This window comes from Zalophus californianus, chromosome 7 (genome assembly GCF_009762305.2).
Source record: "Zalophus californianus isolate mZalCal1 chromosome 7, mZalCal1.pri.v2, whole genome shotgun sequence".
Lineage (NCBI taxonomy): Eukaryota > Metazoa > Chordata > Mammalia > Carnivora > Otariidae > Zalophus > Zalophus californianus.
The window spans coordinates 105,453,940-105,467,814 of record NC_045601.1 but is presented as its reverse complement, the minus strand read 5'-3'; the positions used below and the strand labels follow the sequence as shown (position 1 = coordinate 105,467,814).

General features: G+C 42.2%; 1 protein-coding gene across 9 annotated transcripts in view; it reads left to right on the top strand.

Moving 5' to 3' along the window:
- The window catches only part of RUNX2 (RUNX family transcription factor 2), a 238,392-nt gene that overhangs the window by 104,835 nt on the left and 119,682 nt on the right, over window positions 1–13,875 (top strand). For all 9 annotated transcript variants that reach the window (XM_027601302.1, XM_027601303.1, XM_027601300.1 and 6 more), the window contains exon 5: window positions 3,598–3,702. In XM_027601302.1, the coding sequence (XP_027457103.1) occupies window positions 3,598–3,702 (105 nt within the window). The remainder of the gene's footprint in view (window positions 1–3,597; window positions 3,703–13,875) is intronic.

The following is a 13,875-nucleotide window of genomic DNA, read 5'->3' as shown; positions in this document are numbered from 1 at the left end:
CTGTTTTCTTAAAAAAAAAAACAAAAAAAACAAAAAAACTCCTTCCAGCTTCCTCTCTGATTTTTACACTTCTACATTTCTCTTATGAAGTCTGGATCATCACGTCGCTACCATAGTATTTTTTTTCCCCCAGCTATTTATAATTTTCTATTTTGAGAAGCATGAAACAATAAAGAGTACCAAGTTTCTCAAATGTTAACACTTTTTCTTTTGAGGGGTAGAAAGATAAATTCTCAGAAATTGAAAAACAATTTTAGATGTATAAAGGAGTCACTTCACTACTTGGTCATTATGGGTTATCTGATGACTTTTGAAAGTGCTTTGAGTTAAAAGTAGAGCATCTGTGAAACTTGCATCAAGTTAGGAGTGGCTTACGTTTTTTAGTTTTTTAGTTTTTTCCTTTTTTCTCCTTTATATTTTAAACAGTATTTCCTTGCTATTTCAGCAGAAATATTTGGTCCTTAAGTTTCCTTGCTGTGCTTCTTTATTTTTTATATCAAACAAGCTGCTTGTGGTCTACAAGCAGTTTTAAGCACCTACAGGGTACAGAGCATGGTACTGTATCAATCTAAGATACAATCCTTGCTTGCAGTCTCACCCTATTAGACAGTTCCTGATAGCCTCTCGAGCTAGGTTAGGATTGTCTTTCAATGACAGTTCCTATATTTATCTGGGAGAATATATGACTTGAGGACATAGTTTGGAACTAGTTCCTAGATGAAGTCAAGGATGGTGTAATTAGTTGTCATTAGTGCTAGCTAGCTCCCTCAGTAGGAGCCAGCATTTTTATCACTTATGAAAAGTAATAAACAATGGAATTTAGAAAAAGTTTTTTAAAAAAATTTAAGTAAATCATGAGTACTCACAGAAACATTTGACTTAGGAGATGTATTATTATTTATGAGGTGAAAAACCAATTACTTAGTTGGGTAGTAGTTTCTGGAAGTTTCTTGAACATATGTTCATGTTCCTTCTGAAGGGGCAGTAAGAGGTAGAGGGAAACTCCTTAATTTTTATTTTAGTTGTCAAAGTACATCTTGATCCTCAGGATTTGATTTTAGAAGACTGTAGTCATGCTTTAAGTACTAATTTCCTCTCCCCCAAACCTACCTCTTTTAAAAAGAAATTTTTACCGGTTCTGCTTTGAACATTCAGGTGCTTTATACTTATAGGGTAAATTTTATACTGACTTTTGTTTTTATAAAACAAAATTTGAATTTGGGAGAAGCATTGATGACTTTTAATATCCGAAGACAGATGTGAAAATCTCAAATAGAAGTATTCTCAGAACCGGTTTAGATAAGTTCATGAGTCAGGATAACGTTAGCAGGTTATTTAGGCTCATTAGGACAAGTAAGACATACACATCCTTGCTTTATTAAGGTTTGTGCCATGGATGACAGCTGCCTTGCAAGAACCACCCTTGGAGAAATGCAGTCCTGGCGCACAGACCACTGATCTGACCCAGAACGGCATCTTGTATGGTTTAATCTCACTTAACCTTCAGTCTCGGGGCTCAGCCTATTCACTCCTCCAGATCTCTACATTGTTTTGAGGTCTTGATCTGGATCCGGTGGCTTCCTATGCAGCTTTCTATTCTCCAATTCTGTACACTTGGAGTTTTCTGTAACTCGTTCACACTGTCAGCTGCCTTTTTCTTCCAGTTAGCCCTAATGTTTATAATAAATCCTCTGGTTCCTGACCAGACAATTGCATTTCTTTAAACCCATGTAACATTCAGTTTATAATGGATGAAATATGATCTATCAGTGACACTTTAAGAATAGATGCTTTCATCATCCTGGCCGAGATACTACATTAGTGGATATATATTTACTCTTCCTTCGTCTTACAGAGCTGATGGGGACACGTGTGGAAATAAATTATCTATTAATTTTTTTTAAATGTTCTCTGACAAAGTTTAAAAGAAGAGCACTCATTTTAAGGCCTGGAAGACCCGGGTTCAGACCCTGATTTTTTCCTCTTATTAGTTGTGTGGTTAAATTACTAAGCCTCTCTGGGCTTCAGTTTCTTCATTTGTGAACTGCAGGTGATGAACCTAACTGGAGAGGATTAGATGAGATAATGTGTATGAAGTGGCTGGCAGTTAGTAGTTTTCTAATCAATATTCATCTTTCCCTGTCTGCTCCCCTCCCCCACTTCTGTTTTGTCCCTTTCCTCTCCTCTCCTCTCCTCTTCTCTTTTTTTTTAATATTGGCCATGGAAAAGTATAGCCAAAGAGACTTAAAACTGTATATACTGAGTAACAAATGATGTGTGTCTTAAACATATTTTAGGAACTTACATGATCAGGGTTGAAAAGAAAACCCATTCACTAGATTTGACAGCCAAAGACCTGTTCTACATTAAGCCTTGCGTAGAACCTGTTCCACATTAAGCTTTGAAAAGATTGCATTAAACTCTGCATTGCTACATATTGTTTAAGATTTGTGTTTTGATTTAATACCCTTAAGCTTTCAGTAAAGGGAAAAAACAGTTTCTGACCAAAAAAACAAAGCAAAACAAAACGAGCTGTTTCAAGGTCTGGTATAGGAGCAGGCCAAGTGCACGCTCTGGCCTGAGATTGCCACGAAGGTTTTATTGAGTCACTGTTTCACGCCCACCTTTTCCTGTCTTGTAACAGTTTGCAGTTTTGACTATCTGACATGACTAACCGTTGCAAATCTAACTGATTACAACTGTCAGTGAGTCTGTGTAACAGACTCTGGGATCTTCTTCTGGAGAAGGCCAACATCCGTGTCTGCTCCCAAACTTCTCCCTGTCTTCTTTCCCCCACCTCTATTCATCACCTTCAGCTCATTAATTTGAAACATCAGATGTCGTATTTCAATGAAGCGCAACCTTGGCTAAAAGCACCGATTCCTATTTATGTTGGGAGATGTCATGTACGTTTAGCGAAAAAGAAGTCACTGTCAGGGAGTTGGTTCAGGATTTGACAGCAAGGATGTATGCTAGGGCAGAGGTGGGCAGGGAGGGGAAAAACTTTGTTCCAGCAATGATGAAATCATCATACCTCGGGCACATTAAGGCAGGACGGGAGACACCGGCTCCTGTTAAAATGATTCCCATAAGAACCTTCCTCTTTCATCTTCTTATTGCAGTGCAGTTAAGCAAATGAAATGCTAAAGCCATGTGAAGTAAATAACACAATCAACAGTGATTTACTATTGTTCTCTCATGGGGTCACGACCTAATCCTAAATAAAGACTTCTAAAATTGTCTGTGTTTGGATGTGTTCCTGATGTTGGAGAGAACTGGAAGGCAGAGAATCCTCCTCAAGTGGACCAGCGTTTTTGTTTTCATTACCACTGTTGCTACCCAGCGGCTTTTTTTTGGGAGTTGGAGCCCTCTTGTATAGCACTGCAATGAAGATGATCTGTGGGCTCAACGAGTTTAATCACTCCGTAAAGTGGCCGTCAGAGGCTCTCTTATTGAGAACAAGGAGCCCCGTCTCTTGTGTTTGTTTCATTACCTCCTCAGAGATGCTCGGGAGCCATCTGGACAGCTGTATTGCTCTGTTATCCCCGGGACTGTCTTTTTATATTCACTGTGGATTTTCCCCTTTTACATCTGCAGGCAAGAGTTTCACCTTGACCATAACTGTCTTCACAAATCCTCCCCAAGTAGCCACCTATCACAGAGCTATTAAAGTTACAGTGGATGGACCCCGGGAACCCAGAAGTAAGTACTTGCCTTCCTATTGGAAATGGTAACAGGGGGTGTGTGGAGACCCTATGAGGAAAGGGTCCCAGAGCAGTTAGGGCTACTTTCACATAAACGGTTTCTTTGCCAGGTTTGCTATCTGCATGTATTTTGACGAGGGACAGTTAGCAGAACTTCACAGTTAGTAGACGATCAAATTACACTTGTAACTTTGCCACAAAATTGCTAAGGCTTACCTAACTTGGGGGACATGAGTGGATAAGCATTCAGTCACTGTAAGTACGTGCTAAAGCATTCTGCTCATCCGCTGTACACAATAGACAGGGCCGAACAGACCCATGAGAGCTGAGGAGGAAAACAACAGACTGAAAAATCTTGAGCTTAGTCAAAAAGCATTTGCGTGTGTTTCCCATGGTCTAAGAATGTGTTTTAACTTTTTAGCTCGCCCACTCAATTCCCTTTATAAAGAGCACACTGCTTAATTACAAAGAATTTATTTGCAAATGATAACTTGCTTGATTGTTACAACACGGTTGTTTGGTCATGTTCTGGTAATTGTTATAGATAGTTTCTTTTAACAGATAGAGTCAAACCAGCTCTAAATCCGCCTTGGTGTGTTTGTCTGTCTGGACATCCAGAAGGTTGATTGGGCTTTCGTTTAAGGAAGTACACATAATCCATTTGGGCCAATATGCATTTTCCTCCTAAATCTAAATTGAGGCAGGTTTTCTTCCCACCCCCCACCTCCAAAACCGATTTGATCCAACTGGGTACAGCAGCATTTAACTGCATTTAGGAATTAAAGATTATTTGATATGTATGACATGAAAACTGACGTGCCAATGGAAACATACTGAACTCTGCCTTTGATGAGTGAATGCGTCGGAGTCCCAGCCGGCGAGTTTAGAGTTTAATTTGGTTTGTGGTGGAGGTACAGCTGGCTGAAGTACTTGTTATATAATGATACACCTGCCTGGACAGAGAGAGTGACCTATCTTCCCCTAAAACTAAGAGAAAAGGACTGATCAAGTCTTTCCCTCCCCAAGTAGCATGTCTTTTAGCAGCAGGAACTCCTCTTGCCGTTGTCTCTTTTCGCCAAGGCGCACTGCTTGTCTGAACTAGGGAGGTTTCCTGCCTCAAAAGCCAGTCTTTGAAGTTTTTCTTTTCACCTCCTTTCATGTGTATAGCTTCTTCTAGGTTCACAATGTTGGGTTAGTGCTGGCTCCGTTCAGGTTGAGAATGTTCTGTTAGGCGGTTGCCACACAAGTGTCTCCTGTCGCCCCGAGTCTCTGGTCATAAGAGCCAGTGGTTATGCAGTGCAGGTGACTAGAACCGAACAGGGCTGTCTTGTCTGGTTTGGGGCTTTGGCTGACGTTCCTGGACTGCTGTGAATGGGGGAAGATGCCTTGTGATGGAAGCCACATGTTATCTAATTAGCACTTGAGTTCCTGAAAAGGCAGGGACGTCCATTTCAGTCATGCATAAAGCAGGACAGTAGTCTTTTAACATTTAGCACTACTAATACTTATCTCTTAAAGATGTTTCCTGCTGATCTCAGCAGCTTTTCTCACTTCTTGGAAAAACCATTTGTGTGTGTGTGTGTGTGTGTGTGTGTGTGTGCCTCTGTTTGTGTATGTGTCCATACACTCAAGAGTTGATGTTCAAAAGTTGATCGTTGGGAGAGGAAACAGGGAAGGGTGGGTGGGTGCTGCCCAGTCCTGAAAGGGGTGACAGAAGGTGAGGAAACGGAGTAGCTTTGGGAAGGTCGCTTTGCTCTCGGGTGAGGATACCATTACCTCATTCCCAAGAGGTTATTGGCAGAATTAATCAGTGGATAGGCTTGCTGCCCTATAAAGGCAGAGAGGTGCTCTGAAAGCAAGGAGGGTTCAGGGTAGAGGGGCAGATGGTGTATATATGACCTGAGTTCAGGCTCTGGGTGCTGAGTGTGGGAGGGGAGCAGATGCAGACCTTGAGTCGTAGACCACTGAGTAACATTTTTCAAGGACCAGAAATGTGTGTGACAATGTGATGTCATTTCTCTGACATCATGAGGTGGTGTGCCAAACTCAGTGCCTGGATACAAGGATGCGTATGGTGTCAGTAACATTTTAATCCTATAACGTTGAGTCTGTATACTGGATTATTTCCTTCAGCTCTGCTCTTGGCCATCCTGGGCATAGCACTCTTCTCAGCATTGTTCTTTAAATTTTCACATCCCAGTTATGAAAAATGCCCGGGATTTTCCATTTCCTTCAACTATTATAGGATTTGGATTGATTGGTGCATATATAATGTTAAATGGAGAATCCTCCAGAATGTGGGTTGGCAAACTTTTTCTATGAAGTGCCAAGTAGGAAATAATTTCTGCTTTGTGTGCCATACCTCTCCCGTCACAAGGACTCTACTCTGGCAATGGAGCTCGAAAGCAGCCTCAGCCAATACATAAATGAATGGTTGTGGCTGTGTTTCAATAAATCTTTATTTACAAGAGCAGGTGGTGGGTCTGATCTGGCATACAAGTTGCAATTTGTCAACTCTTGCTCTAGGTTTCAAAGTGGCTTATGTTATTAACCCTTGACAGAGTAGGGCTTTAGAAAAAGGCTTTCCTGACGGGAGAGAAAAAGACAATGCAATTGTTTTTAGCCTTTTCTCCAGCGAAATGATGTATCTTCAAATACTGGTTGTCATAGAAATAGTATCCATTTGTTTATCGTTGTAATGGTTTGATGGAGTTGAGGATTTTATACCATTGATTCCCGTTAATGAAATTTCACTCCTTCCTTCAGAGATCAGAATATATATTGAAAAGGCTACTTTTGGGAGATTGGCTATTTGGACAAGGACGAGTTCTGGGTTAACTGGTTGGGTCTTCATTCAGCCTCACATAGTGATTATAAAGGTGTGGGCTTTGGTGTCAGACTGTCTGGATTGAAATCCCAGCTCCCCCACTGACTAGTTCTAGCTGTATGGTGGTAGGCCAGTCACCTGACTTTCCTTTGCCAGAGTGAGAGTGACAACAGTATCTTCTTCATCGGTTGCTGCAAAGCTGTTAAATGATGTCATGTACATAAACTATGTAACACAGCGACTGTCATGTAGTAAGTGCTCATTAAGTGTGAGCTATTACCATATAAATTCCCTTCAGAGTCAGGAGTTTGCTGTAGAACTTTGCTTATAGTACGCTTCCAGGAAATAGATACCATCTAGACTCTGCTCCCTCGCGTATTGTTATTTTTTTTTTTTCTTGCGGATGGTTTTACTAATTTCTGCTCATTAGTAAGTGACACCAGTAAGTGTTATAAACTGTGCCTTGAGCAGGTAGTCATGCTGCCTGGGGACAGCTGTGCAGAGGTGATGATAAACATAATTTGTTTGCAGCGAAGGAGAGTCCAAAAGAGGATGCTATGGCACTATGCTGAGGCCCCGCTTATCAGCACATCTGCCAAGACTTGCTTTTCACTCAAAAATCGGAGAGGTTTCATCCTTCTGTGTTCTCTGTCTGGCAGCCGAACCGGTGCTGTCACAGCACAAACAACTTCTCTCCTTAATATACACATCTGGCGTTGGCAGTTGGACGGACTTCATAAGAGCACATGATCATCACTCATTACAAGATTAAAAAGTACCCCATGGCATCATTGATGTTTTTTCACTTTGATCTTTTGCAGTTGTGATTCATCTCAGTTATAAAACTTCCCTTTAAAGGAACACAGCCGATGACTTATTAGAACCTTCATCTTAAGTAGCGTAAACATGAAAACGGTGCACATCTTTACAAAATGCCATTTGTTTTCTTTGCCAGCTTATCATTTTAAGACATGACATCATACCTAAGATCCCAAATTTGTAAGTCTTGTGTTTAGGCAAGGCGTTTTGACCTCCTGTTGGCAAGTGAGCTCGAGCGATTGCCGTGTGCCCCCCAGCGGGAGAAGTCGGTGGGGAGCAGCAGCGACAATAATGCATGTGGATGCCCAGCTCTTTCCAACATCAGTTTCTATTAGGATCCTTTGTTCCGTGTGTGCCCTCGGTTCCCGCTGCAATCTGATTTAAAGGATTTCTACGGGAAGGGGAAAACTTGCTTAGCAATGTCGGAATCGTGGTTCTGAGTTAGGGAAGAGGGCTGATGGAAAAGGTATTACTGGCCGTGCAGAGGATGGAAAAAATACATCACCCGACACAGTCAGGATCTTTTGAATTCTCTTGCTGTTTTTTTCAGTTATCTGTTGCTAAATAACACGCTGTGCCAAAACATCATGGCTTCAAACAACAACCAGTTTATTATTCCTCAGGATTGGATGGGCTGCCTGGGGTTCATCTGGATGGGGGTCTTTCGTGTGGCCGCAAGGAAGTTGGTGGCTGGTGCTGGAACATCCGTGATGGGTGTGTTCTTATGTCTGCTGCCTTGGTGAGATGGCAAGAAGGTTGGGCTTGGCTGGAACGATGGGACAGCCTTTCTCCCTCTCCCTGTGGTCCCAGAACCTTTCCCCCTCCACATGGCCTCTCCACACGGTCTCTCCAGCACAGTCTGACTTCTTACATGGTACATCAGGGCTCCCAAAGGTGCAAGAGTGGGAGCTCTTAGGCCTTCTTAAGTCTTCTTAAGGCTCAGAACTGCCATCTACTGCTGGTTAAAGCAAGGTTAAAATTCCTCCATCTACTGCTGGTTAAAGCAAGATAGAGTTGCAGCCTAGATCGAAGGGGAAAAAACCCATAAAGACATGAGCGATGGGGACAGTGGTTCATTGACTCGCCAATACCATCAACTTCCACAAGTGCTTAGATGGCAAATGTCATTGATGCCACAAGACACAATGATATTTTTGAGGTATCTTCTTCTGAAAGGTCTCCCGACTTTCTAATCTGGAGGACATTTAAAATTCCGCAAGGTTTTCTATCCAAAGTTTATAGGATGTGTGCAACACTCAAAGGGGGCAGGACAAACGAGGCTAGGGGTGAGGCTTGGCCGTGGTACTGTGATGCTTTATTATCAAGAGAGGAGGTAGTTCAAGTCCTGGCAGCTTCTTACCAGAGTCTTAAGGAGAAAGCTGAGTCTCCAACCAATGCCCTCTAGTTATATTAAGTCACAGTCACAGAGGCCTTCTTCCCCACTAAAATCCATTCAAGAACCCAACCATCAAAATCACAAAGGCGTCACCCTACTTTCCCACCCACCCCAGTTTCTTAAAAAAAAAAAATTCTGCAAGGTGACTCCAAGTTTTAATTATAGTAGCTTCCTTCTGAATTGAAGATATTTGGTAATTATCAGATGAATTAAGGGTGAGTGTTACCTTGGGGTGCTTGGTATTAGCAGGCCAAATCAAGGTGCGCTGGATCAATACTTATAGGAAAGAAGAACATTTGCTGTTTGCACAGAAAGAGGTTATTAGCTTTTCCTGGCAACATGGCAAGTCTGTAGCAGAAGTATTTTATGAACCCTCAAATGGACGAGTCTGGAGGTTTTATAGTTTCTATCACCCAGCTTTGGAAGTTCTCACTTGCCAGCACATCTGTGAACCTGATAACCCAACACACATGAGTGTCTAAGAATTTTTGCGTGCTGTGCCCTAGGGAAGTAAATCATAGCTACTCTTTTAAGGAGAGGCCAAAACTGCCGTCTGTGTACTTACTGCTGGGATGCTGCTGTTCACTGTCCACCAGCTAGCTACCTGTCCTGACCTGGTGGGAGAAGGAAGAAGCATGGTCTCTTCTTTCCTGTTGACCGAACTCCTTTCCTACAACACTGCCCTGCTTGGCTGCATTTTTTTTTTAAAAAGATGTTATTTATTTATTTGAGAGATTGAGAGAGAGACAGAGAGGGGGAGAGAGAGAGAGCACACTCTCGTATAGGAGTACACGCATCAGCGGGGGGAGGGGCAGAGGGAAAGGGAGAGAAACCCAAGCAGACTCTGCACTGAGCGTGGAGCCTGACTTGGGGCTTGATTGCGCGACCCTGAGATCATGACTCGAGCCAAAATCAAGAGTCAGATGCTTAACTGACTGAGCCACCCAGGTGCACCCCTGCTTGGCTATGTTTTGACTTGAGTAGGGGCTGGCACTTAGGTGAGGAAGATCTATCTGGAAGTGCAAGGTAATGTTTGTATTCCTAGGACTGCCTCAGCACCCTGACTCACTCAGCTTGTTGGGCTGAGGTCCTCAGCCAAACTGGTTTCTTTTCCTGCTTGCGCGTTCTCACCTGGGCAGCACAAATTTATAATTCTTCAGAGATCGTTTTATTATTCCATGTTCTTAAGTCACTTCTGGCTGCAGACATTTTACCTTATGAACTTAAGGTAACGGACTTAAACAGAACAGGGTGGTCTGGGCACAGCATCATCTAATTTTTCTCGAATTCTGTTCTACCTAGGCCTGTTTGCCAGCCCTGTGGAGGGTGGAGAGAACGGAGGGCTTGGCCTTTTCTCTTCCTCATTCCCATTGGTGTCAGTGGCAGCTCGCCTTTCTCCTCTGCTACTCTTCATCCCAGTTGGGTGAAAGAATAGGTTTTTTGTTTGTTTTTTTTTTTTTTTATGGCGGTTGGCCCATGCCCTCTGCTCATTTATAGATGGTGGATGCTTGTGTAGAGCTTGGCCACATGTGAAAGGTGGGAAAAATGTAAAATGTGTTTGATGGAGAGCTAGCAGAAGAATTTTTTTAAGGCCATCCAACATCTCTGGACACAGTTCTTGCATTAATAATCTTTCTGTCTGTGCAGATAATTTGAGAAAATCTTGATAGGTTTTGTACCCTACTCCTGATGGCCACAGGCCTGAATTTTAGTCCTTAGTGTAAAGCATTAGTAGAAAAGCCAGTTACTTCTTGCCTTGCAGACTTTCCCTGGTTCTTCATTGTCTCTGAGTGCCCAAGGAATGGAAATTATGGGCAAATGCCGTGTTTTGATATTTACAAGTTAGCAAATATAAGCCGGGGTTCGATTGTCATTAGTATTAATCATTCAGTCACTAGTATATAAAGCATTGTTGAAAATCTTTGACTGAAGGGAATAATAACAGGTAAAAAAAAAAAAAAAAACTGTTCCCTTTTTCCCTTCCTTGAAGAAGGATGGGGCAGGGGGGCGGTCAGAAGCACTGGTAGAGGTCATGTCTGGTGGTTGGTGGAATGTGCTCTTGAGAAGAGCAGTTTTAAATCCCTTTCAGTACTTTTTTTTGTTGACTGACTGTCAGGAGCTGGGAAGGTGGCCAAGAAGGAAATGACACATCGAGAGGCATTTTGTGTTGTGCAACATTCTGTGGAACTGATGCAAGGATATATGGCCTGTTTACACATTCCTTCGCTAGGAATTGACTTCAGCGGTACATGGCATGCTGCAGCAGGGAGCTATGGCCTTCACATCCTTCATGGCAAATTATCACAGCCGTTAAAACGTGCTCATGTCCCTCTTCTGCACTTTTCCCCAGCTGCCCAGCTCTGACGGTGCTTTCTCATCGTCTTGGACTTGGGCTAACAAGGAGCTGTGGCTCTCACAATAAGAGCACGTTTTCCGCATGCATATGTTCCAGTTGATATATTTACTACTAACTAAATATAGCCTGGCAGGTTTCCAAGTGATGTGTGTCCTAAAAACACACCTGTACTCGATCCCATGCATCCATAGTTTGTGTTTTGGTGCAAGTCAGCAATCATTCATTCTTAAAAGAGTGTTAGGGGTATGAGAGAGAGAGAAAAAAATTTTTGTTATATTGAATAATTTATTATTAATTTATAAAATTTTTTTTTCCTTCCCAAGGAAGAAAATTCCTGATAGATCACTGAACTACCTTACTTTTATTTTGTTTGTGCTATAACATTTTCTTCAAGGGGGACTGGACCAGAGGAGAATAGTATACTTAAAGATAACAGAGGAAAAAGATTGTGTTGCTGCTCTTTAGATTCATACTCATCCCTATGTAGTGTATTTGTAGGATGCATGGATGATGTCCATGAAAGCACATCTGTAGTCCAAAGGTAAAATCTCAAAAGTTTTAATCTAAGCAGATTTGGAAAATAATTGCTCATGTTTTTCAAGTAACTTTGGGAAATTGAGAGGGCATAAAAGCCATTTAGGTCTAAATTAATTCAAGGACATATGCAACAGTTCAAGTAGGAGACTGTATTTGGGGTGTGGTACTTTAGTAGCAAAGGAAGGACTCCCTGTTCCTCTCCAAGTATCTCTGCTGCTGTGCCCTGGTGGCTAAACTCTATCTGCTAATAGACAAGAGCACTTATTCAAATTCAGGACTAAGGCTTAAATCCAAATATGTCCAGAAACGGTAACTTCGACTTAAGTTCATATTAAGTCAGCAGAAGTGATCTGGAATCCTGTTTTGGGAGCAGGTTTTGGGAGATAAAGGGAGAGTGGGTTAATGAAATCCTGGGCACCAGAAAGTAAACAGTGACTCAAGGGTGCAGGCAGGGTCTCTGCCAGCCTCAGAGGTGGTCACTGCCAACTTGAACCCTTGCAAACTTGCTGCAGGTCAGCACTTGCAGTGTGGATTTCCGATGCTTTTCAGGTCTGACCTGCTCTTTTTTTTTTTTAAGATTTTTTTTTATTTATTTATTGAGAGAGAGAGAATGGTAGACAGCATGAGAGAGAGGAAAGTCAGAGGGAGAAGCAGACTCCCTGCTGAGCAGGGAGCCCGATGCGGGACTCAATCCCTGGACTCCAGGATCATGACCTGAGCCGAAGGCAGTCGCTTAACCAACTGAGCCACCCAGGCGCCCTGACCTGCTCTTAACAAGTGCAGGATTTTATAATTTTAAGGTGTGCATTTTTGGTTTTTATATTTCCGTATTTCCTCCTTTTGCAAGTATTTCCTTTTTACAGAATATTTCTTATTCAGTTTTGTTCTAGATATGTGCTGGCTTTCCTCCTCTACTGGTTTGAAATTTAGCATTTAATTTCTTTCTTTCTTTTAGTAGTTATCCTCACCGTTTTAACCCATATATTTGTCTTAATAAAATTAATCATGATCTCTGTCTGCCTCTTGGATAATATAAGAACTTTAGCATTCTTTAAACTGCTGTCACTTCCTCTCTTCTCATCGGTCGTCTGATATTTTTTATCCTCATTTTATCCTCCCCAGAGGAGTCATTATCAGTGTTTAAACTGTACATTTATCAGTTTATTTGCTCACCATTCCCTCCTGCACCTCAGTTCTTCCTTAAACTGCTCACCATTCCTTCCTGCACCTCAGTTCTTCCTTCTGGATTCAGTTTCCTTTTTCATGATACAGACCCCTTTGTAGTTCCTTCGAGAGAACCTGTCAGTGGTAAACTCTCAGTTTTTGTTCCTGAAAATGGCCGTGGTTGTGTACACTGGCTATTGTGATATGCAGGGCACCCCGCTGAAAGTCTGTCTGCTCTTATGCATGGCGGATTCGTGAATATATATCCACGTATCCACGCCCGAAACCACGGAGAGTACTGAACCCTACAGATACTGTGTTTTTCTTTTTTAATGTTTTTTCCTATACATGTATACCTAGGATAAAGTTCAATTTATAAATTAGGTACAGTAAGAGATTAACAACAATTAATAATAAATAAAGCAATTATAACAGTATGCCCTAATAAAACTTACGTGACTGTGGTCCCATCCTCTCTCTGTTTCTCAAACTTACTCTTCTGTACTCACCCGTCTTCTCCTCGTGATGATGTGAGTGGATCACAGGCCCACGTGGTGAGGTAAAGTGAGGGGAATGAGGTAGGCGTGGTGACGTAGCGTTCGGCTGCTGTCTTGACCTTCTGAGGATCATCTGCTTCTGGACCATGGCTGACCACCGGTAACTGAAACTGCACAAAGTGAAACTGTAGATAAGCGGCTGCTGTACTAGTCTTGCTTTGTGCTAAGACTTTCAGGCCATTATTACTAGGCTTGTTACAATAGGATTTCAGAGACTAGAGTACAGTACAACTAGATTTTCATGGAAGATGGATGAAGGGAAATGGACCTAAGTGTCTTTCACCATGGGGAGCTCTGAAGAGTCCCGGCCAATGGTGGAGAGGTGGGAGGGAATGTTCCGGCAGAGGGGGAGAAGTTAAAGAAAGAGGCATATAGGGAGAGGAAATTAAATCCCTTACTTCACCGTTTTGGCTTGGGCAGGGCCTAAGTTGCTTTGGAACTCTCGACCCAAATTTATGTTAAAGAGCTCTGCCGTTCTATATGATCCTCAGAGGCCATTTGGCTGTTGCTCATTG